The sequence below is a fragment of the Apiospora hydei genome, assembly GCF_038363865.1.
Source record: "Apiospora hydei strain CBS 114990 chromosome Unknown utg000010l_segment0_segment0, whole genome shotgun sequence".
In the NCBI taxonomy this organism is placed as follows: Eukaryota; Fungi; Ascomycota; class Sordariomycetes; order Amphisphaeriales; family Apiosporaceae; genus Apiospora; species Apiospora hydei.
In genome coordinates this window covers 1,596,313-1,622,622 of record NW_027117369.1, presented here as the reverse complement: position 1 = coordinate 1,622,622, position 26,310 = coordinate 1,596,313, and the positions used below count along the sequence as shown (strand labels likewise).

The 26,310-nt window shown below is 36.0% G+C and overlaps 1 protein-coding gene across 1 annotated transcript; it reads left to right on the top strand.

The window, feature by feature from the left end:
* Positions 1–765: 765 nt before the first annotated feature.
* PG997_014703 (HET-domain-containing protein) lies at positions 766–4,326 on the top strand (the record flags this gene model as incomplete). The annotated part of the gene is made up of 3 exons (XM_066819017.1): positions 766–2,077; positions 2,137–2,357; positions 2,407–4,326. 3 exons carry the CDS (start codon positions 766–768, stop codon positions 4,324–4,326), a joined length of 3,453 nt encoding a protein of 1,150 aa, XP_066661205.1.
* Positions 4,327–26,310: the final 21,984 nt, after the last annotated feature.

The following is a 26,310-nucleotide window of genomic DNA, read 5'->3' as shown; positions in this document are numbered from 1 at the left end:
CCGTGATCTGCTCGATTAGCTTGTTAAAGTTCTTCGCGTCGTATAGGGCCCAAGCAGCCTGTTTAAAGATGCTTGTGCTATTCTGTCTTTGAGTCGTAATGGCAGCTAACCGATTATGCAGAGTGCGACCGGCCGGTTGTATACCTGCTACCTCGCAGTATTCTAGGTCTTCCGGCGTCGCGTTAATTTCGTAGCGCTTAGATAATTTCTATACTACTTAGAAAAGCTGCTTAATCTTTTTTAAGATAGCCCGGACATTTTGCGATTCTTTATCGAGCGGTGTTATAATGTCGAATCGAGGGTCTTTATTGATCCTAACGGCGTTCCCCCACCTCCCTAGGCGAATTCGGGCGATATCGAGTTTGAGTTGGTATCGCTCGAAATTTCGACCGAAATGGCGGCCCAGTTGGATGTACTCGAAAGAATCGACGCAGTTATTGAATATCGCAGCCACGCTCAATGCGCCAGCCACGGTTCCGAAGATCTCTGCTATGATTGCAGTAGACCTGAACGATGAAGGAAGACCTAGCTGACGGGTGTTCCGTTAAGCGACAACACGGTTTGTGGAAGTCCGTGGAATGCGGGGTCGGTGCGGGTGAGACGACAAGGCAGCTGACTGGTCCTCTACGCGCCAGCCTGATAACATCGTTTTATTCTCTGCAGGTTTCTCCCCATCATCCTTACGTTCAATAAGAAGCAAACGGGGATGGTTCTCTACCGCTGTGAGACCTTTCACCAAGGTTCTATACACCGCGCCGAGCGAAAATGACGTCCAACTCGGCCAGAGACATCCGGACTGATGGACCTGGCCGAGTCCAGATCGGAAATAACTACTACCTCCAATCCGAAGCGAACTCCGACCGATGGCTTCCTGATCTGCGACTCACCGATCCTCGCGACGACAAGTCGCGCATCGAAGCAGCCAAAGGCGGGTTGCTGGAAGATTGCTACCGCTGGATTCTCGAACACGATGATTTTCAGCGATGGCGACACGGCGAAGGAAGTCGCTTGCTATGGATCAAAGGCGACCCTGGCAAAGGCAAGACTATGCTTCTCTGTGGTATCATCAAGGAGCTGGAACAACCCAAATCAGAAACCACGCTATCGTATTTCTTTTGCCAGTCTACAGAACCTGATTTGAGGACACCTACGGCAGTGCTCCGTGGCTTGATCTTCATGCTGGTCCGGAAGAACGAGTTACTTCGCCGACCTATTCAAGAAGAGTATGCAGCGGCAGGCTCGAAGCTATTCAACACAGAGCAAGCCTTAAGGAGGCTCTTAACTACTATCTTGGAAGACCCAAAATCGGGAAGCCCAGTCCTCATCATCGATGCACTTGATGAATGTGAGGACCTCAGAAACCTTCTAGAACTGGTTCGCTACTTTTCTTCCGAAATCCGCTCGGTAAAGTTGCTGGTGTCTAGTCGCAATTGGCCGGAGATTGGCGACTATCTAGAGAACCTTCCTCAGGGATCCAGTCTCAGCCTTGAACTCAATCAAGAATCGGTCTCCGTCGCTGTCGGCTTATACATCCGGAACAGGGTCAAAGCACTGGCAGATTTAAAGAGATGCGACTGCCAGATTTGGAAGGATGTAGAGGTAGATCTGACGTCAAAGGCCAACCACACATTCCTCTGGATAGCCTTGGTCTGCGAACGTCTGCAAGATGTCAGGGTCCGCTGTCGGCATATTCGTCAAGAGCTACGGAGTATGCCGGCAGGGCTTGATGCCTTATATACGCGGATGCTGGAGTACATCGATCATTCTTTGGACACAGAGCTCTGTTATCGTATACTCAGCATTATGTCAACAGTGTACCGACCTCTTACCCTGCCGGAATTGGCATCTTTGGTCGAATGCCCTGGAGGATTTAACAGCGATCTTAACACGGCTCATGAACTTGTGGAATCTTGCGGCTCCTTCCTTACTCTTCGTGAAGGCACTGTTTCCTTCGTGCACCAGTCCGCAAAAGACTTCTTAACCCAAAAGGCATCCAACAAAATCTTGCCACTCGGTATTCATCACGAACATTACATCATGTTTTCCCGATCGCTCCAAGTCATATCAAAGATGTTATGTGAAGATATTTACAACCTCCGCGCCCCCGGATTTTCTATCGAAAAATGAAAGAGCCAGATCCAGATCCGTTAGCTGCAGCACGATACTCATGTGTATACTGGGCTGACCATCTACTCGAGTGCCGTGAAACTGCGGCTACGAGGGGAGATCTGAAGGACAACGGCCCTGTCGATACCTTCCTACGCGAAAAGTACCTCAATTGGCTCGAAGCTCTCAGCCTCTTGAAAGCTTTACCCCAAGGAGTATCTGCAATGCTAAATCTTCAACGCTTAGCCCAGGTACGTTATTAATAATACAACTTCGTACTGCGTATTAACTTTTGTATAGACAGAGAGACAGGCGTCAACTCTCTTTATGGACCGTGCCCGAGATGCATGCCTGTTCCTCCTATACTCCAAATCAGGAATTGAAAACTGTCCGCTTCAGGCGTACTCTTCAGCGCTTCTATTCAGTCCCCAGAGAAGCATCACGAGAAACCAATACAAGAGGCCCGCATGGGTGACTCAAGCTCCAAACGTCGATCGCGATTGGAACGCATGCCAGCAGACGCTGGAGGGCCACAGCGGTTCCGTCAACTCGGTGGCGTTCTCGCCCGACGGCCGGCAGGTGGCGTCGGCGTCGTGGGATAAGACGGTCAAGCTGTGGGACGCGGAGACGGGCCAGGAGCGGCAGACGCTCGAAGGCCACAGCGGTTCCGTCAGGTCGGTGGCGTTCTCGCCCGACGGCCGGCAGGTGGCGTCGGCGTCGTCGGACGAGACGGTCAAGCTGTGGGACGCGGAGACGGGCCAGGAGCGGCAGACGCTCGAGGGCCACAGCGGTTTCGTCTGGTCGGTGGCGTTCTCGCCCGACGGCCGGCAGGTGGCGTCGGCGTCGGACGACGACACTGTCAATCTGTGGGACGCGGAGACGGGCCAGGAGCGGCAGACGCTCGAGGGCCACAGCGGTTCCGTCAACTCGGTGGCGTTCTCGCCCAACGGCCGGCAGGTGGCGTCGGCGTCGTCGGACGAGACGGTCAAGCTGTGGGACGCGGAGACGGGCCAGGAGCGGCAGACGCTCGAGGGCCACAGCGGTTCCGTCAGGTCGGTGGCGTTCTCGCCCGACGGCCGGCAGGTGGCGTCGGCGTCGGACGACGACACGGTCAAGCTGTGGGACGCGGAGACGGGCCAGGAGCGGCAGACGCTCGAGGGCCACAGCGGTTCCGTCTGGTCGGTGGCGTTCTCGCCCGACGGCCGGCAGGTGGCGTCGGCGTCGGACGACGACACGGTCAAGCTGTGGGACGCGGAGACGGGCCAGGAGCGGCAGACGCTCGAGGGCCACAGCGGTTTCGTCAACTCGGTGGCGTTCTCGCCCGACGGCCGGCAGGTGGCGTCGGCGTCGTGGGATAAGACGGTCAAGCTGTGGGACGCGGAGACGGGCCAGGAGCGGCAGACGCTCGAGGGCCACAGCGGTTCCGTCAGGTCGGTGGCGTTCTCGCCCGACGGCCGGCAGGTGGCGTCGGCGTCGGACGACGACACGGTCAAGCTGTGGGACGCGGAAACGGGCCAGGAGCGGCAGACGCTCGAGGGCCACAGCGGTTCCGTCTGGTCGGTGGCGTTCTCGCCCGACGGCCGGCAGGTGGCGTCGGCGTCGTCGGACGAGACGGTCAAGCTGTGGGACGCGGAGACGGGCCAGGAGCGGCAGACGCTCGAGGGCCACAGCGGTTCCGTCAGGTCGGTGGCGTTCTCGCCCGACGGCCGGCAGGTGGCGTCGGCGTCGTCGGACGAGACGGTCAAGCTGTGGGACGCGGAGACGGGCCAGGAGCGGCAGACGCTCGAGGGCCACAGCGGTTTCGTCTGGTCGGTGGCGTTCTCGCCCGACGGCCGGCAGGTGGCGTCGGCGTCGTACGACGACACGGTTAAGCTGTGGGACGCGGAAACGGGCCAGGAGCGGCAAACTACTAATATAGGCATCCTATCCTCCACATTGTCGTTTAGTCCGGATTCTTCGTACATTTTCACCGATGTTGGAGCTATCCCTATTGGTCGCCAGCCTAGCCAGTCATTACCTTTACAGCGTGAGGCTACACGCTATGGCCCTGGTATCAGCGAGGATCGCAGCTGGATTACTTGGTGCGGGGATCCCCTGTTATGGCTGCCACCCGATTTCCGGCCAAGGACATCCGCTGTGTCTGGTTCTTTGGTAACTATCGGCTGTTCTTCAGGACGGGTATTTTTCGTCCAACTTGCTGAGGGGCTTAAGAACGTGTAGGCTTCATCTATTGGTTAAAGGATCGTAATACGTCTCCTATATTTCTATTATTTTTGCAAATAGAGGTTCTTAGGGCGTGTTGTATATTTATAGTCCTCGGCTTTTTATAATTACTTAATTGTTTTCCCTTTATTTACGCTTCCCTTGTTTGCTATACTGAACTAACCTTAATGATATGGGCTTGGTTGTTTTATAAGATATTGCAGGAATCAGGGGTCCCTCAATAGGGGTTACAAGCCTACTAGTTAGGTAGTGCGCCAGTGAAGCTGGTGAACACCTTGCTTGCGATTGTACAGCTCGATTGTTCATTGTTCAAGGCCCCACACCAAGCTCCAGGCACTATGAAGCTGGCCTTCATCAGCTCCAGTAACGAAGCCTTCTTTCTTCCCTTTTTCTTCTTCGTCGATAATTCCATAGAATCATCCAGATTAAAGCCTTGTCTCATCCACTGAATCGATTACGTGACTCTAAGCACTTTCCTTTATCTATACAGAGCACCTTATATGCACTTACCTTTTTTAAATAAATCCTTTCTTTTAGCTAGTATTAAATATAATACCACGACCTCTTTAAGTGTGTAATATAAAACGTGTCTATCCGTTCGCGACTTTAAAAAGAGGGGCAGCGATTAACATACGAATAGCCTAGGAATAAAAGGCGCGTAGCGAAGTAAATAAGACATATATATATTGTGGCTTTACCAGTTACTAGTGGCTGGTGTTATTTCCTCATTTTGTGACTCCTTTAAATATTTTATTAGGCAGGGTGTTATATAGCTATATAATACTTTAATAATAGCGTTAATTAAAATAGTACGTACCTTTAATAACTCGAAGTATTATATAAGCTATAAAAAGTATTTATTAACGTTAAGCTTTATATAAACTCGACGTTAATAAATAGTTTAATATTAATAAGCGGAAACCGATTTCGAATTTAATTATAATAACTATCCCCGCCGGATTAATATACGTAAAAGCTTATATAAACCGTTTTATAAAGGGTAGGTTAATTATTTTAAGAGGTTTATATAATATATATATATATATATATAGTTTATTAACGCTTAAACGGCGGAGTTAAAAAGGTAATTAACGTTAATTTATAGTATATTTTTAAGTCGTTTCTTATTACTTAAAGTTTATATATAACGTAGTTTATTATTAAATCGGATATATTATTAAGTCGGACACTTTTTCTATATTTTAATACTTTTATATAAATTTATTTAATTATAACGCTTTAAATTAATTAAAATTACTTGCTATCCGATTCGCTACTTAATTTTATATCCTTTTCACACGTTCGCGCATTGTAACCGGTTTCGCCGCAGTTACCACAGCGCCTACCGCCCGTCGCGTGTCGTTTCGACGAGCCACCATTTTCGCCTTCGCCGGTCGGTAAACGCTTCCCTTTTTGCCTTCTCGTCCTGTAACGCTTAAAATTCCTTAATGGTAAAAGCTCTTTTAAGCTGGACTCGTGATTTTTTAGCTTTCCGGCGTTTCGAAAAGGCTAAATTAACATTTTAAAGGGTGCGGACCTAATTTTTTAATATAGTTACTTTATAGGCTATTCGGGTTATATTTTTCGTTATTTAGTTTACCGTATTTAAAATTAATGTTAAAAAACTTCCTTAATAGGTAAATATCCTTTTTTTAATATAAATAAAGTGCTTAGTCGTTTATTACGAGTTAAACGGCGTTTAAGGGTTATACGTGTTTAAAGTCCCGGGTCGCGATTACTCCGGTATAAGCGTTTAAAGTTATATATTTAACTTACTTATCACTTCGTTCGGATAATAAGGTATTAAGCCGGATATATTAAATCTAAATTTAATATTAACTTCCGTAAAAATAGTAAAATATACGGCCTTAAACGCGATAAAAAACTTAAGCTTCGTAATATAGTTTATCGAGGCCTTAATAAATAGCTCGATTTCCTTCGAATAAACACGTTTTAAGGGCGAATAAAATACTATATCGAGAAGTTAAAATAAGTGCGATAAATAAAAAAATATACTAATAATAATAATATTATTATTTTAATAGTATACCTCGAATTCGGCCGAAATATAACTCTCGTAGCCGTCGAAAATTAAGAGGCGGTAGCGATCCTTTATCTATAATTTAATATATTTATCGAAATATTTAATTTAATTTAAACCTGTCTCGTTATCGGTCTATCTATTAAAAATCGATTTAATTACTTAATCGCCCGGTAAACCACTCTCGCGCGATTAGTTCGCGAGGTAATATTAATTTTAAACGATTAAAAAAGGCGGAATACACTAGCTTTACGAATTAATACATTTAATAGCCGTCGACTATTCCCGATTATTAAGCTAGATCGACTTCGCTTTCCCACGCCGATTAACGCGTATTACGACGAGTATTAACCCGATTATATTTATGTAACGATGCCTATCAGGGGTCTAATAAAAACCTGGTAGAACGTACGCGGGTTTATATTGGCAATACGAGAGAGTATTTAGACGGGTGATAAAATCGCACTATCGGTAGAGTAAATAGAGTAATTAAGTTTTAAATAAGTGTTAAGGCGTAGCTTATAATATTATAATAAATTATTAAAGTATATATTTTATTAATAGGTAAAAATTAATATTTAAATTAATTATTAAATAAGCGAGAGTATTTAAAAGGCTATATAAAAAAACGTTCGTTTTATATCCTACCTCGCTTTTTTATTAATGTTTACTCGGCCCGTTGGATTACCGCCGCTTATTAGCGACTTAGTAATCCCTTTATTATTAGCTTAGCTTACCGGTAATCTAAAGTAATTTAATACGGCGGCTCACTGCGGTTTATTAGTGATTCGTAGTAAATCGTTATGTAACTATGTGGCTCGTGCGTTAGCCTTTTCGGTTTATTTGGCTCCCCTGCGGGGCTTCGTACTTCCGCAGCCGCTGCGCCTTTTCCTGGCCGTATAAGCAGGTTAGGTCGTAATACTATCTCCTTTTTCTTTTTAGCCTTTGTTTTTTAAAGTGTTTAGGTTTTTTAAAAACTTTTGTTTATTTTATTTTTATTAGTTTTATAAGTTTTCTTTTTTTTTTATACTTTTTTTATAATATATGCTTATTATATTCGGTTATATTATAAAACTTATCGTAAAATTAAAAAAAAAAAAGATCGTTATAAGTTCACAGTTATTATCGAGGCGCTTAAATTCGAAATTATACCCTGCACTTTATGCTTTAAGCGAGGGTAAAAATATTAAATAATGGATAGCGTTTTTCGGTGTAAAAAGTGTGTTCGTCGAGGTCGCTCCTATAATAGTTCTAGTGTTCTTACCTCGAGTTTGTCTCGGGTGGTGTCGGAGTTTCAGCGTTTTCAACGGGAGGAGGCCGCTATCGCGGAGCGCCTTCGTTCCTTTTATTAATAAGCTGTCGAGGCTTTCGCGAAACTGGAGCGTCTTCGTAAATAACGGGAGTCGTTGGTTACTCGTGGTGCGGAGATGGTGAATCGCGGCCTTCAGTCCTTGAACGAGCTCGAAAAGTCTGAACGCGTGGAGTCGGAAGTAGTCGCTGAGGCTTAATCCTTTGGCGCCTTCGGGGTAATCGATTGGAATGCGATAGGTCTAGAGTTTTCTTTGCCGTCCGTTCTTTAAACTTTCGAAGTTCTTTAATAGCGTTTTTTAAGTATTTTTTAGGCTCTTAAGTGTTTTTTTTAGGTGGGTAATTTTTCTATTTAACGAAATATTTTTATCCTCGTTTTACCCGTTTTTTATTGAGTATCCCTTTAATTTCGTACTCGTTTTAATCTATCTCGACCTTTAGTTATATTTCGAGTTTAGTATTTTTTAATGCTAGTTTAAGTAAAGAAATATAAAATACAGGGTATATTTTTATAGTCTTTAATAACGATAATCGATAATTAGTTTTTAAAATAACTTCTACGATTTTAAATGGTCCGATTTTTTTAAAGTTTAGTTTCTCGCTTAATCGCTTAGTTTTAATATTCCGTTATAAAAGGTAAACTTTTTCTCCCTTTTTAAAAATTAATCCCTTTAACCTTGTTTTATTAACGTATTCTTTTATTCTTCTTTAAAAGAAAGTGAGGTCTTTCTATAGCGATATTTATAATTCTTTTAGTTTTTCGACTTAAATGGTCGCCATCGGTGCTAACTCTCTTTCCAGGGGGTTTTTCGTGCTGTTAAGGTCGAACCTATAGTTTACCTTAAATAGTAACATACGTATTATTTCGTTATCTATACTATTATATATAAATTATACTATTAATAGTAGTCGTACACAGTTATTTTATTCGTAGTTAATATAGTACCGGAGGTACTGTTTTAATGTTTAGTTTATTCGTTCGGTTTAGCCGTTTATTTACGAATAATAGGCTATAAATAGCTTATATTTAATACCGAGTTATACTATAAGTAATTTTTAAAACTTAAATATAAATAGCTTATCTTTATTCGAAATAATAGTTTCCGGTAACCTATACTAGCTAGTGATTATTTTAAAAAAAGTATATATTAAGTCCTCGGCGGTACTAGCTTCTTTATATAGTAAAAAATAAGTATACTTCGTGAGCTTATTCGTAATAATTAGGATGTTATCGTATATAACCTTAGTTAATAGTTCTTTTAACGGTAGTAGCTTAATAATTTAATTTAAGGCGATGGTTTTCCAGGCCCTGTTAAGTGGTGAGATTAGTTGCAGTTCTCCGTAAGGTCGATGTCTAGCTGCTTTAACTTTATTATAGAGGTCGTATTTTTTATAGTTTTAACGATTTAGTTTTTAAGATTCTCGCAGTTATATAGTTTAGTAATTCGTTTCTAAGTTTTATAAATTCCTTAATAACCGTGTACAAGGTATTCGTGAAATTCTTTAATAAATTCTTACCTATATTATTTTAAAATATATAGTTTACTATAGTAATATACTAGGCCGTTTTTTAAGCCGGTTTTTAATAGTGTAAACTATGTAGTGTTTATTTATTCGTTATACGTCCGGAATTTTACGATTTATTTATCGTCGTGTATTACATTACTAATCGTATTAATTTATCGAGATAGTATAAGGTTATTATTTTAGTTTTATGTAAAAATAATTCGGGTTTCGGCTGGAACTTCCTCTTAATGGTTTAATCGACGGCTAAACGCGTCAGCTCGTCCGTTTTCGCTACCCTTCCGGTAAATAATAGTAAAGTTGAATTTCGATAGGAACTCCGCCCATCGTCCTTATTATTTATTTAGTTTTTTACTAGTGGTGAACGATATAAGGTTTTTATAGTCTATATAAATCTTTACTGGTATTTCTATTTTGTTTAAATAATGCCTCTATTTTTTAAAAATTTTAATAATAGCTATCAGCTTTTTATCGTGAATCTAGTAGTTAAGTTCTAGTTTATTTAGTTTTTTCGAAAAGAATACTACTAGGTGCAGCTTTCCGCTGTCGTCTCGTTGGCTGAGTTGCCCTCCGATCGCATAATCCGATACGTCGGTTTTAACTTCGAATAGTCTGGTGGGGTTTATTATACGAAGCACCGGTTCGCTGGCGATTTTTTTTTAAAATCTTAGAAGGCCGATTCTTCCGTTTTCGTTTATCGAAATAGTTCGTTTTTCCGGGTTAAGTTTATTAAGGGTGTCGCTATTTTATTAAACCTAGGGATAAAGATCCTATAGTAATTAATTAGTTTAAGGAACGATCGGACTTTTATAACGTTTATAAGCGTAGGCCACTTTTTAATTATTAATACCTTAGAAAATTTTATTCGAATTTCTCTTAAGGATACTACGTATTTTATAAAGGTGACTAATTACTTGTGGAACTTACTCTTTTTAAGGTTAACTAATAAATTAACGTTTTATAGTTTTTAAAATACTAACTTTACGTACTCTTTATATTGTTTTTTATTTTTTAAGTAAATAAAAATATTATCGAGGTAAATAATAACGAACTTATCGATGTATTCTCGTAGTATATAGTTAATTATACTTTAAAAGTTAGCTAAGGTATTAGTTAAGTTAAAAAGTATAATAAAATATTTAAAGTGCCCGTATTTAATTTTAAAGGCAGTCTTTTATTCTTCTCCTTCTTTAATCCGGATAAGTCTATAGGCATTTAATAGGTTTAAAGCCGTAAAAATCTTAGCTTAGTATAGCTTATCTCGTAAATCGTTAATTAAGGGTAAAAAGTATCGGTTCTTAATAGTAATATCGTTAAGTTTACGATAATCGATATATATTCGCTATTTAAATTTCTTGTCTTTACTTTTCTTCGGTATAAAAAGTATAGGGTATTTTATTAGCGACGTAAATAATTATACGTATCCCTTAGCGAGGTTTTTTTAATATAGTCCTTTAAAGCTTGTTCGTATTCTTAGTTTAATCGATATATCGGTATAAAGTGAGGTTCCTTCCCTTTTTAAAGAGTATCTCGTGATTTTATTATATGTGTTTTAATAGTTTTATCTTTAATTCTTTATTAAATAGGTCGCTAAATTCTTTATAATTATCCGGTATTTATATAGTAACGTTTAGTTTTAACTTTTTAATTATAATATAAGCTTTAAGTATTATTAACTTACTTAAGGGTTCCTCTTATAAACGCTGCTTAAAGGTTAAGCTCCTTTTTAATGTATCCCACTAGAGACGGCTAGTCTTTTAATTAACTCTAGGATTACTTACTCGTAACTAGGGTATCCTTAAAATTATATCGTACCTTAATATTTCCGTGATATTATACGTAATTTATTTATATCGTTATTTAATAATAATAGGAAAGTTCGCGATTTCCTTTCGTATTTCTTTACCTTCGTACGTTATAAGTTTTTTATCGACGGTCTTAAGTCGATATAAGGCGTTCTTTTTTATTATTTTAATTTTAAACTATTAACGATTTTTAATAAAATATAGTTTTTTTACGCTCCGCTATTAAGTAGCGTATTAACGTAGGCTTTTTTTATGCTTATCGTTAATATAATATGTTCGTAAATATTTTAATTATTCGTCGTGTGGCACAGGGACTTGTTTTATCCCGCCTAATATCGTTCTTTTATAGTCGGCGGCTTTTATTTCCCGACTATTGCCTTTTGCGACCGAGGTTTTTTTTATGCCTTTTTATCGGTGCAGAATCGTTTATTAATTAAAGGTAAACGTGGGTATAAGGGTGTAGTTTAATGGTGGCGACGTTTTATAGTGTCGTCCTATAGTTCGTGGGTTAGTTTTTTTAAGTTTTACGAATCGTAGTTAATAAATAGGTTTAATAATATTATTATCTTAGTATTATTAAATTATAAGAGGGTCGTTATTTATTAATAAGCGATCAGCTCGTTTTGCGATCCTAATAGTTTCTCTTTTCGTTATTAGAAAGAATCGCTGTCGTAGGGCGCTGTTAGCCGATAGTAGCGCGTCGTAGGTCTCATAGCGGATTACTTCCGGTAACCTTAATTTTATCGCTAGCTGCATTTCGGGCGTTATATTTCCGTATATTTATTATAATACCGTAGCTTTATCGTAAGCGTATACTATATACTAAGGTTAATTATATTAGTTTTATAGTTATTCCTTTAAGTGGTATTCTTTAAGCTACCTAGGGTTTTTTTCTACTAGTAAGTAAGCCTTCCGGGGGTTAAGTGTAAACGTTTTAATTTTCTCGATTAAATAGTTTAAGTATAAGCGTATAATAAGTGTTCGCCTAATTCGTCGGGGAAATTACTCGTTTATAAGTTTCTCCTCGAGATGCTTTATATATCCGTCGTGTATATATAAAATTTAAAAAAGCGTAAAGTATATATTATTAACGGGCGGGACCCGCGGGTTATTTTTAACGGTATAGTTAACGTGGATTCCTTTCTCGAATCCTTTTATAATAAGTTATTATTGTTTTATTTTAAATTCTAAGTAAAGTATACCGGGAATAGCGATTTATTTATTAACGTCGAGGTCTTAGTATTTAAACAATTCGGTTATAAGGTTACTTAGGGTTATTTTAATAAGTCGTTCCGGGTCGTTTATTAATTCCTCGGTATCGCTAATGTTTAAACCGGAGTCGCTAGGGTTTATTTCGTACGTTCGGCGCGTTATAACCATAGTCCTATGCTCTTTATTTCCTTTTTATGGTTTCTTAGGGAACTATCCGGTCCTTTCCTTGTCTGCTAAGTGAGTAGTGCAGCCATTGTCGTAGCAGGCTATCCAGGAGAGATTGCCATGTGGCGCTTTCTCGTTGCCTTTAATAGCTGCTGTGGCCGGTTTTTTTTTTGGTAGCGTTAACATATCGTCCTTCGGGTACTAGTTTAAATATCTTTTTGTTTCGGTAGTCTTTAGCGTAATATCCTTTTTTTTAATAATTATAATAAGTAACGTTTTATTTTTTATTATTCTTATTATACTAAGTTACGTTAAAGTTTATAAGTTTACTATAGTAATTAAAAAAGGTTTTTTTAATGCTTATCGTTAAATAGGTCGCCTATTATTAGCCCTTAATTTATTATTATTAGCTTAGAATCCTTAGTGTCCTCGTTATTCGAATCGTCGTTTATATAGTCGGTTATTAATCTTAATAATCCTTTTAACGTAGTTATCGAAGTTATTCGGTTTATTTTCCCGGCTTACTTCGTTCTTTACTTCTTTTCGCAGCCCGGCGTAAAAAGTGTTATTAAGGCGTTATCGTCGTTTTATTCCGTTTTAAAAGATTTATTTAAACTTGGCGGCGTATTAAGATACCGATCCTTTTTATTTAAACTATATAAGCATTCGCTCTATAGTCCGGATTTTATCGGGATTTTCGAAAATAGCCTTTAGTTTCTTTTTAAACCCGATATAACTACGGAAAAGTCTCTTAGTATCGTTTTTTTAATTATTTTTATTAAGGTTATTAAAGTAATCGCGTATAATAAGTTCGAATTATATAAGTGCGTTTTTTTAAAGAATCCTGCGGCGTAAAAAACCTTGTTTTATTCGGTAGTAATAGCGTGGGCGTAAAAGCGTAGATAGGCCTTGACCTATGTAAAGAAACTTTGGACGTTTTTTTCCTTATTATCGTAGGTCTGCGGGGGCGTAAGCTTAAACCCACCGTGTCCGGAAATTAAGGCAGGTATAGTAGTAATTTATTCGACGAGCTAAATATTCTCGTTTTTTACCTGTTTAAGTTATGCTTATAAGTATCGGATTATTACGAGGACGTCGGGTCCTTTCGTAAGGTTATTAATGGCGCTCCCGGCTAAGGTTTAAGGTGCTATAATATCGAATATTACTTTAAGTTTAAGTAATAACTCGTAAGAATAAAAGTAATTAAAATATAATAATACTTATTAAGGGTTTAATAAAAACCTAGTAAAATATACGCGGGTTTATATTAATAATGCGAGAGAATATTTAAACGGGTAATAAAATCGCATTATTAATAAAGTAAATAAAGTAATTAAGTTTTAAATAAATGTTAAAGCGTAATTTATAATATTATAATAAATCGTTAAAGCATATATTTTATTAATAAATAAAAATTAATATTTAAATTAATTACTAAATAAACGAGAGTATTTAAAAGGCTATATAAAAAAACGTTCGTTTTATATTTTACTTCGCTCCTTTATTAATATTTACTCGGCCCGTTAAATTACCGCCGCTTATTGGCGACCTAGTGATCCCTTTGTTATTAATTTAGCTCACTAGTGATCCAGGGTGATTTAATACGGCGGCTTACTGCGGCTCACTGGTAATTCGTAGTGAGTCGTTACGTAACTATATGGCTCGTGCGTTAGCCTTCTCGGTTTGTTTGGCTCCCCTGCGGGGCTTCGTATTTCCGCAGCCGCTGCGCCTATTTTCTTGGCCGTATAAGCAGGTCGGGTCGTAATAATTTATTATAAAACCGATCTTATCGAAATTCTATATATTCTCGTTAACGATATCGTATTTAACCTTAATATTAATAACTAAGCTAAATTAGCCGGAAATAATCTTCGGATTTTTATAAAAAACTCTTTAATAGTCGTACCGACGGTTTATTTTAATTTTAAGGTCCGGGTTACGGTCGATAAAGCGCCTAGCTTAGTGTTTATCGACGCGGTCGCCGCCGCGCGACGTAATAAAGAAATTAGCTATATTTTCTACACTAGCCATTTTTAGAAACATCCTTCGGGTATTTAAATTAATTATATATTTACGAAGCACCTCTTTTTTAATCGTATTTAATTTATATTTTAAATATTAGATTTCGCGTCGTGTAATTCGGCCGTAAAATCGGTCGCTAAGGGTAAATAATAAAACGACGTAGTGTTTCGCCGTAGCTTTTTAATTAATTTAAATTAAACCGTTTCGTAACGCTTAAATTATTAAAGTTATCCGCTTTTCTTAAAATAAATAAAGCATTATAATTATAAAGTTATTACGCGTTAAAGTTTAATTAAATAAATCGGTAATAAAAGTATTTAACTTAATAATATATTCGACTTAATAGTAAACCACGTTACTTTATTTTTAATTAACGTAATTTATAAGCGAAATAACTATATAAGCGAATTAACCACGTTCGTTAAATTTCGTATAAAAACTTTTATAATTTAATTTTTTCACCATTTATTATAATTAATACTTAAGAAGAAGGGTAAATAGTTTTAACGCTTTAAGCGCTTAAAAATAACTTAAAATTAAGTCTTCGACGCGTAGCCCGAATATATAAAGTCCCTTATATAACCTTTTATAACCGACAGCTCGGTATTTCTACGAAACGCGAAATATCCGCTAATTCTTAAAAATTAACGGATTCTAAAAAAAATATAATTATATAATAACGTGGTTTACTATTAAGTGGTCCGTATTATTAAGTGGTTCACCTTTATTACTTCTCGACCTTTATTAAACTTTAACGCGTAATAACTTTATAATTATAATGCTTAATTTAATTTAAAAAAACCGGATCGGTTTAACTATTTAAGCGACACGAAAGCCCTTAAATTTATTAAGTAAAAAAATGCTGTAAAAGTATACGACGTTCTTAGAACTATTTTACGTTACCGAATCCACGGCCGAACTTTACGACGCGATATTTAATACCCACGGCATAAATTAAATACGAATAAAAAAAAGTGCTTCGTAAATATATAATTAATTTAGATACCCGCGGGATATTTCCTAAGATCGCTAATGTAAAAAATATAGCTAATTTTTTTACCGCGTCGCGCGGCGGCGAACGCGTCGGTAAGCACTAAGTTAAGCGATTTATTAACCGTAACCTAGACCTTAAGACTAGAATAAATCGTCGATACGATTATTAGAGGGCCCTTTGCGAAAATTTAAACGTAATTTCCGGCTGGTTTAGCTTAGTCGTAAATATTAAGGCTAAATACGGCATCGTTAACGAGGATATATAGAATTTCGACGAGACCGGCTTTATAATAAGCATAATCGGGTTAACCCTCGTCGTAACACGCGTTAATCGGTATAAAAAGGTAAAATCGGTCTAGCTTAATAATCGGGAATAATCGACGGCGATTAAATATATTAATTCGTAAAACTAAGATATTTCGCCTTTTTTAATCGTTTAAAATTAATATTACCTCGCGAACTAATCGCGTAAAAGTGGCTTACCGGGCGATTAAATAATTAAACTAACTTTTAATAAATAAACCGATAATAAGATAAGCTTAAACTAAATTAAGTACTTCGATAAATATATTAAATTGTAAACGAAAAGTCGCTACCGCCTCTTAATTCTCGACGGCCACGAGAGCTACATTTCGGCCGAATTTAAAGCATATTATTAAAATAACGATATTATTACTATTAATATACCTCCCTATTTATCGCACCTGCTTTAACCTTTCGATATAGCACTTTATTCGCCCTTAAAACGTGTTTATTCGAAGGAAATCGAGCTATTTATTAAGGCCTCGATAAACTATATCACGAAGCTCGAGTTCTTTATCGCGTTTAAAGCTGTATATTTCGCTATTTTCACGGAAATTAATATTAAATTTAAATTTAACGTATCCGGCTTAATACTTTATAACCCGAATAAGGTAATTAATAAGCTAAATATGCGTCTCCGGATACCTATACTTAGCCTATCCCGTCCGGGGACGGCTAGTACCTACGACCCTTAAACGCCGTTTAACCCTTAATAAATAATTAAGCACTCTACTTATATTAAAAAGAGGGTTTTTATTTATTAAAAAAGCTCTCCGACGCCGATTTTAAATACGGTAAATTAAATAACGAAAAATATAATTAAAATAACTTATAAAATAACTTTTATATATAATCGGATACGTACTTTAAAAAAGGCTAATTTAGCCTTTTCGAAGCGCCGGAGAGCCAAAAAATCGCGAGTCCAGCTTAGAGGAGCCCTTACAATTAAGGAATCTCGAAAACTGCAGGACGAGAAGGTAAAAGGGAAACGTCTAGCGACCGACGAAGGTAAAAATGGTAATTTATTAAAGCGGCGCGCGACGGGCGGCAGGCGCTGTGGCATTTGCGGCCAAACAGGTCATAATGCGCGAACATATAAAAAAAATATAGAATTAAATAGCGATTCGGATAGCGAATAGTTTTAATTAATTTAAAGCGTCGTAGTTAAAATAACTTTTATAAAAATATCGAAAAGTAGTAAAAGTAAACTATTTAATAATACGGACTACTTAATAATAAACCACGTTATATAATCGACTTAAATTTATAATTATTCCTTCCTTAAATAAGTAATATAAAAAATATAGCGAATCGATTACTTCGTTAACGCGACGCGGAACGCGTCGGCGTTAACTGGGCCTCTAACTTCGTACGACGGTAACCGGACTTCCGGACGCGTTTTAATCGAAAAATCGATTATTAAAGAGTCCTTTATAAAAATCCCGACGCGTATTACGCGTAGTTTACCCTCGTACGGAATATAATTTATAAATACGAGATTTAAAAAAGAATATTTATAATTTTAACGAAACCGGGTTTATTATAAATTAAATTTTGTCCGAAATAATCGTAACCACCTCCGATTAACGCGGAAAGCCTAAGGTAATATAGCAAGGGAACCGGGAATAGGTTATAGTAATTCAAGGCGTTAAATTACACGGTTACGTTATCCCTTTATACATTATCTTTTCCGGGAAAACGTACCTCTTTTCCTAGTATAAGGATAGCCTATTGCCGAAAGACTAGGTAATCGCAGTCACTAAAAATAGTTAAACTATAAATAAAAGAGGCGAGGACTAGATTTAATATTTTAATTAATATACTAGGTTTTATACGAAGGGTCGTTATCGCCTCTTAATCTTAAACGGCTACGAAAGCCACTACTCGATAGATTTCGAACTTTATTATAAAAACAACTCGATTATTATACTCTATATACTTTTTTATTCGTTATATAAGCTCTAACCTTTTAATATCGGCTGTTTCCGTGCGTTAAAAAGGGCGTACGAGAAAGAAATTAAAGGTTTTATGCGGGCGTATATTACTTATATTTTAAAAAGGACTTTCTACCAGCATTTTTAAAAGCGTTCCAAGCGACTTTCACCGTTTCGAATATATAAAAAAGGCTTCCGAGGGACAAGACTCGTCCCGTATAATCTAGAATATGTTATTTTATAATTAAATATAAAGCTACGTACTTTAACACCTCCGTAAACGTTTTCCGGCCTATTTATTCTTTAAAAATTAAAGACCTTAAATAACTTAATTAAAGCTTAATTTTAAACCGAGTACGTTAAAAATCGAATCGCGCGATATTAAAATAGCTCTCCGATATTAATTTTCGCTAGACTTAACTAAATCGCGAAAAGTATAACGTAAATTATATACCGGCTCGTTTTTTTAAAAAGTAAAATAACCGTACTACGAAAGGTAAATAAAATACTTAGCCGGCGCCGCCGTACGAAAAAAAAACAGCTATAAAATAAAGGATTACTTCGTATATAAGCTAAAAAAAATTTATAGTCTTAAAGGGATATTAACGGACAGTTATAGGATAAATCGCGCCGGAATAGTAGTCGTATAAAAAGGCTTAAAACGCGCCCGCGACGCTATAAAATTTACGGGGAGCCCGGGCATAATACGCGCACTTATTAAAATAATATAAAAGTATTTAAAAATAAGGATTCCGATTAAATTTAATATTTTATAACGTGGTTTATTACTACGCGACGTATATCACTTGGCGACGCACTTAAATTTAATTTTAATATAATTAAACTTTAACGCGTAATACCTTTATAATTATAATGCTTAATTAATCCTAAGAAGATCGGATAGTTTTAATAATTTAAGCGATACGAAACGGACCGAATTAAATAAATTAAAAAGTAATAATAAAAGCTTATAATATACCCGAATTAACTTTACGTTATCGAATCTACGGCCGAATTTTAAAACGCGAAATCCGACCGAAACGACGTAAACTAAATTTAATTAAAAAAGAGGTACTTCGTAAATATATAATTAATTTAAATATCCGAGGGATAGCTCCCGATCTCGCTGGTGTAAAAAAATATGGCCAATTTCCTTACCGCGTCGCGCGGCGGCGACCGCGTCGGTAAGCACTAGGTTAAGCGCTTTATTAACCGTAACCCGGACTTAAAAATTAAAATAAATCGTCGGTACGATTATTAAAAAGTTTTTTACGAGGATTTTAAAATTATTTCCGGCTAGTTTACGCTGGTCGCGAATATAAAGGCGAAATACGGGATTATCGATAAAAATATTTAGAATTTCGACGAGACCGGCTTTATAATGGGTATAATCGGGTTAATACTTATCGTAACACGCGCCGAGCGGCGTGGAAAAACGAAATCGGTCTAGCTTAGTAATTAAGAATAGGTAACGGCGATTAAATGTATTAATTCGTAAAGCTAGTGTATTCCGCCGTTTTTAATCGTTTAAAGTTAATATCACCTCGCGAACTAGTCCCGCGAAACCGATTTACCGGGCGACTAAATAATTAAGCCGACTTTTAATAATTAAATTAATAACGAAATAGGTTTAAATTAAATTAAGTATTTCGATAAACATATTAAAGCGTAAACGAAAAATTCCCACCGCCTCTTAATTATCGACAGCCACGAAAGCTATATTTCGGCCGAATTCGAAATATACTATTAAAATAATAATATTATTATACTCGGTATGCCTCTTTATTTATTTCACCTGCTTTAGCTACTCGATATAGTACTTTATTCGGCTTTAAAGCGTGCTTATTTAAAGAAAATCGAGCTGTTTATTAAGGCCTTAATAAACTATATTACGAAGCTCGAGTTTTTTATCGCCTTTAAAGCTGCGCATTTCGCTGTTTTTATAAAAAATAACATTAAATCCGGATTCAGCGCTTTTAATTTAGTCCTTTATAATCCCGACGAGGTAATTAATAAGTTAAATATATATCTCCGGACGCTTATATTTAACTTATTTTGTTCGGGGACGGCTAGTATTTACGACCTTTAAACGCCGTTTAATCTTTAATAAATAACTAAGTATTCTATTTATATTAAAAAGAGGGTGTTTATTTATTAAAAAAGCTCTCCGACGCCGATTTTAAATGCGGTAAACTAAATAGCGAAAGGTATAATTAAAATAGCCTATAAAATAACCCTTATGCGCGATAAAATACATATACTAGAGGAGGTTAATTTAGTATTTTCTAAACGCCGGAAAACTAAAAAATCGCGAGTCTAGCTTGGAGGAGCCTTTACTATTAAGGAATTTTAATAGCTACAGGACGAGAAGGTAAAAGGGAAGCGTTTAGCGCCCGATAAAGGTGAAAATAGGGGTTCGTTAAAACGGAGGGCGACCGGTGGAAGGCGCTGTGGTGTTTGCGGCGAGACAGGTTACAATGCGCGAACATGCGAAAAGGATATAAAATTAAGCGAGGAATCGGATAACGAGTAGTTTTAATTAATTTTAAGCGTTATAATTAAATTAATTTATATAAAAAGGTCGAAAAGTGGAAAAAATGCGTCGCTAAGTGATATGCGTCGCGTAGTAATAAACCACGTTATACGTTATTATAAAGTTAATTTATATTTTATTATACGAAATCCTAGAAAGTGATTAATTCGCTTATATAGTTATTTCGCTTATAAACTACGTTATAATTAAATTATAAAATTAAAATCGCCGAATACGATAATAAATTTATTAATAGTTAAAAGATTTATAATATACTTTATAACGAGCTTTATATCGTAGTTAAGCTTTTTATACTTAATATTTAAGTATAAAATAAAGGTGCGAAGCGTTTAAAGGGTATAATTATATAAATAGCCCGCACTATTAAAATTGAAAATAAACTCCTTTAATCGTTAATAAAAAAATTTATAAATATAGTAATTTATATTCGAAATAAAACCCCTCGATACCGATTAAAGTAGTAAACGCTATAACGTGGTTTACTAGTAAACGGGACATATTATATACCGGGACACTTTTTCGACCGACTATACTTTTTAAATTTTAATACGTTTTAATTCTATAATTATAATACTTAATCCTTTATTAAAAGAACGGATCGATTTAACGATTTAAGCGACGCGAAACCCCGTAAAGTATATTAGTTAAAGAGCTGCTGCGAAAGCCTTTAATGTCCCACGAACTTCTTTAAACTACCGACTTTACGGCCGACCTTTACAACGCGAAATCGGATATTTTCGATAAAAATTAAATTCGATTAAAAAAAGGTGTTTCGTAATTATATAATTAATTTAAATACTCGAGGAATATTTCTTAATATAGCTAATATAGAAAATATAGCTAATTTCTTTACCGCGTCGCGCGGCGGCGAACGCGTCGGTAAGCACTGGGTTAGGCGATTTATTAACCGTAATTTAAACTTTAAAACTAGAATAAATCGTTAATATAATTATTAAAAGGCTTTTTACGAGGATCCGAACGTTATTTCTGGCTAGTTTAAACTAGTCGCGAATATTAAGGCTAAATACGGTATCGTTAATAAAAATATATATAATTTCGATAAAACCGGCTTTATAATAAACATAATCGGGTTAACCTTCGTTATAATACGCGCCGATCGGCGTGGGAAGGCGAAATCGGTTCAGCTTAGTAATTAAGAATAATCGACGGCGATTAAATACATTAATTCGTAAAGCTAATATATTCCGCCGTTTTTAATTGTTTAGAGCTAATATTACTTAGCGAACTAAGTTATCAAATGCGACTTACCGGGTAATTAAGTGATTAAACCGACTTTAAATAATTAAATAAATAATAAAATAAGCTTAAATTAAATTAAACATTTCGATAAGTATACTAAGTCGCGAACGAAAAGTTTATATTGCTTCTTAATCCTTAACGGCTACGAGAGTTATATTTCGGCCGAATTCGAGGTATACTGTAAAAATAACGGCATTATTACGCTCAGTATGCCTCTTTACTTTTTTTATTTACTCTAGCCATTAGATATAGTATTTTATTCGCTTTTAAAGCGCGCGTATTCGAAAGAAATCGAGCTATTTATTAAAACATTAATTAATTATATTATAAAGCTCGAGTTCTTTATCACGTTTAAGGCCGCGTATTTTACTATTTTTACGGAAATTAATATTAAATTTAGATTTAACGTATTTAATTTAATACCTTATAACCTTAACGAGGTAATTAATAAGCTAAATATGCGTCTCCGGACATTTACACCTAGCCCGTCGCGTCCGGGGACGGCCAGCACCTACGACCCTTAGACGCCGTCTAACCTTTAATAAATAATTAAGTACTCTTTTTTTATTAAAAAAAATATCTACCTATTAAGGAAACTCCTTAACGTTAATTTTAAAAGCGGTAAACTAAATAATAAAGGGTATATATATAGTCGTGTATAAAATAACCTTTATAAAGGATTAAATACGCATATTATAAGAGGCTAATTTAGCCTTTTCGAAACGCCGGAGAGCTAAAAAGTCGCGAGTCCAGCTTGGAGGAGCCCTTACGATTAAGGAATTTCGAAGGCTATAAGACGAAAAAGTAAAAAAAAAGCGGCCAGCGACTAATAAAAGCGAAAATAGTAGTTTATTAAAAAAGCGCGCGACGGGCGGCAGGCGCTGTAGGATTTACGGCGAGACAGGCTATAATGCGCGAATATATAAAAAAATATAAAATCGAGTAGCGAATCGAATAGCGAATAAATTTAATTAATAAAGCGCGTTATGGTTAAATAAACCTATATAAAAGTGTCGAAAAGTGGAAAAAATGTCCCGGTATATAATATGTCCCGCTTACTAGTAAACCACGTTACGGGTTAATATATATTACTTTTACGAGATAAGTTAATTTTAAAGCCTTAGAAATTACCTTTAAGATTAATTACCTTAAAATATTAAGCTATAAAGTATACGCCCTCTTATCGAAAGCGGCGTTAAAATAAAATCGGCTCGAAAGATAAAAGCACGAGCTTAAATCGGCTATTTAATCGGCTATAACTCAACGAATATATTTCGAATTTAAAGCCCTTTAAAAAAAGGAGTCGTATACGTACCCGACGTTAAATTCGACGAAAAAGAAGTATTTTTCGATATAACCGAAGATTTACGAAATAACCTCCGTTTAATAAATTATTCGATAATAAATAAAATTATTACTTTACTTAATAATAAACGTATTTAAGGTATTAATTTCGAAACTATTTTAATTATAAAAGCCGAAAACTTAAATAATAGCTTTTATAAAAACGGCTTAAAAGAGCCGGCGAAACGAATATCGAGAAGCTACGTTAATATTAAAGTATAAGGAAACGAAATAATAAAACCTCTTTAATAAACTATTAATAAAGCGAATAAGCTTAATTACCTTTATATAACCGCGATCTTCGCCTTAATATAAACACCTTTCCCTATTTTACCTCCGAATGCTTTATATTTAATTATTTTAGAAATAGTCCTACGAAGAGTTAAAACGAGCTTAAAAGGCCGTATAGACCCACAGGGTTTAAGCATTATCTCCGAAGGGGTTAATGCTATTAACGATCCTTTTAACCCTTCGTTTATTAACCTAACCACACTTAGCCTGAACCCATCGGAGCGGCTCGCCTTCCTGGCCGGATTGCGGGCCCACTGCGTCGGTGCCTTAAAGGGTGGAAAGGAAGTTACGAAAGCGCGGTTAAATAAACACATCCGAGGAGCGGTTTTTTAAGCCCTTTTAAAAGATTAAGAGTTACAGGCTTTTAAAAACGTCTTTACCTTATAAAAAAAGCTCTGAAAAGGAGAGCGTATATATCGAAAAGAACTTTTTTTAACGCCGAAGAACTTCTTTAAAAGGCACTTTTTTAAAGAATAATTTAAATTAATTGAATTATTTTATTTTTAAAACTATAAAAAAATAAACTTTTAAATAAAATACTTATAAACTAACGTTTATAAGTATTAAATATTTAATTATATAACGTGGTTTATTACTACGCGACGTATATCACTTAGCGACGCACTTAAATTTAATTTTAATATAATTAAACTTTAACGCGTAATACCTTTATAATTATAATACTTAATTAATCCTAAAAAGATCGGATAGTTTTAATAATTTAAGCGACACGAAACGAACCGAATTAAATAAATTAAAGAGCAGTAATAAAAGCTTATAATATACCCGAATTAATTTTACGTTATTAAATTTATAGCCGAATTTTAAAACGCGAAATCCGACCGAAATAACGTAAACTAAATTTAATTAAAAAGGAGATATTTCGTAAATATATAATTAATTTAAATATCCGAGGGATGCCTCTTAATTTCGCTAGTGTAAAAATATGGCTAATTTCTTTACCGCGTCGCGCGGCGGCGACCGCGTCGATAAGCATTAAGTTAGGCGTTTTATCGACCGTAACCCGGACTTAAAGATTAAAATAAATCGTTAGTACGATTATTAAAAAGCTTTTTACGAGAATTTTAAAATTATTTCCGGCTAGTTTACGCTAGTCGCGAATATAAAGGCGAAATACGGGATTGTTAATAAAAATATTTAAAATTTCGATAAGACCGGCTTTATAATAAGTATAATTAGGTTAATATTCGTCGTAATACGCGCTAAGCGGCGTGGAAAAGCGAAATCGGTCTAGTTTAATAATTAAGAATAAGTAACGACGATTAAATGTATTAATTTATAAGGTTAATATATTCCGCCGTTCTTAATCGTTTAAAGTTAATATTACCTCGCGAATTAGTCCCGCGAAACCGATTTACCGGGCGATTAGGTAATTAAGCCGATTTTTAATAGTTAAACTAATAACGAAATAAGCTTAAATTAAATTAAGTATTTCGATAAATATATTAAAGCGTAAACGAAAAGTTCCTACCGCCTCTTAATTATTAATAGCCACGAAAGCTATATTTCGGCCGAATTCGAAATATACTACTAAGATAATAATATTATTATACTCGGTATACCTCCTTATTTATTTTACCTACTTTAACCACTCGATATAGCACTTTATTCGGCTTTAAAACGTGTTTATTTAAAGGAAATCGAGCTTTTTATTAAGGCCTCGATAAATTATATTACGAAGCTCGAGTTTTTTATCGCGTTTAAAGCCGCGTATTTTACTGTTTTTACGGAAATTAATATTAAATTTAAATCTAGCGTATTTAATTTAATACCTTATAACTTTAATAAAGTAATTAATAAATTAAATACACGTCTCTAAATATTTACACTTAACCCGTCGCGTTCGGGAACGGTTAGCACCTACGACTTTTAAACGTTGTTTAACCTTTAATAAATAATTAAACACTTTTCTTTAATTAAAAGAAAAATGTTTACCTATTAAAGAAGCTCTCTAACGTTAATTTTAAAAGCGGTGAACTAGATAACGAAAGGTATATATATAATCGTATATAAAATAACCTTTATAAAAGATTAAATACGTATATTATAAAAGGTTAATTTAGCCTTTTCGAAGCGCCGGAGAGTTAAAAAGTCGCGAGTTTAGTTTAAAAAAAGCCCTTACAATTAAAGAATTTCGAAAGCTATAAGACGAAAAAGTAAAAAGGAAACGGCCAGCGATTAATAAAGGCGAAAATAATAGTTTATCAAAAAAACGCGCGACGGGCGGCAGGCGCTGTGGGATTTGCGACGAAACAGGCTATAATGCGCGAATATGTGAAAAAAATGTAAAATCGAATAACGAATCGGATAACGAGTAAATTTAATTAATAAAACGCGTTATAATTAAATAAACCTATATAAAAAGTATCGAAAAGTGGAAAAAGTGTCCCGGTATATAATATATCTCACTTACTAGTAAACTACGTTATATTTTTATTAACTTTATATTAAAAACGAAGCCTTAAATATTAATAATTACTATTAAACTATTACCGCGCGACGGCGTCGTTATTTAAAAAGGAGCGTACTAATTATTTTAAAAAGGTTAAATTTATTTTATACGCAGTAGTTATTATACGCCTTAACGTCGCCTTTACGATATTACGTTTAGCTAGGTTAAACTTTAAACCTAGACTAAAATACCACCTAGCGGTAAATACAGTGCTATGCTACTTATACGAGACACGATATCTAAGCCTTTAGCTCGGGGGTAGAGATGACTTCGTCGTCGCTAGTGACGCCTCCTTTGCCGATAACACCCTTAATCGAAAAAGCTCTCAAGGATACGCTATTTAACTTTTCGAAGGGATCATCGGATAAAAGGCTGGAAAGCAGGATACTGTTACTATATCGACCACGAAAGTAGAGTTATTAACACTAGCCTTCGCCGTTAAAGAAATAATAATTATATAGCGACTTACGAAGGAATTAAAAATACGATTAAATTAAAGAAAAATTAAAGTCTAATATAATAATAATTAAATAATACGTTTAATTACCACGGAGGTCGTAATAATACGAACGAAACTACGACACGTTAATATTTATAATTACTAGCTACGTTAAGAATTTAACCAAGGGAATATTTTAATAGAATATATACTTCTAAAGGATATAATCGTTAACGAGCTTATTAAAGCCCTTACGGTAAATAATTATAAAATATTTTATTAATAAATAGGGTTAATTAATATTAATAGGTAG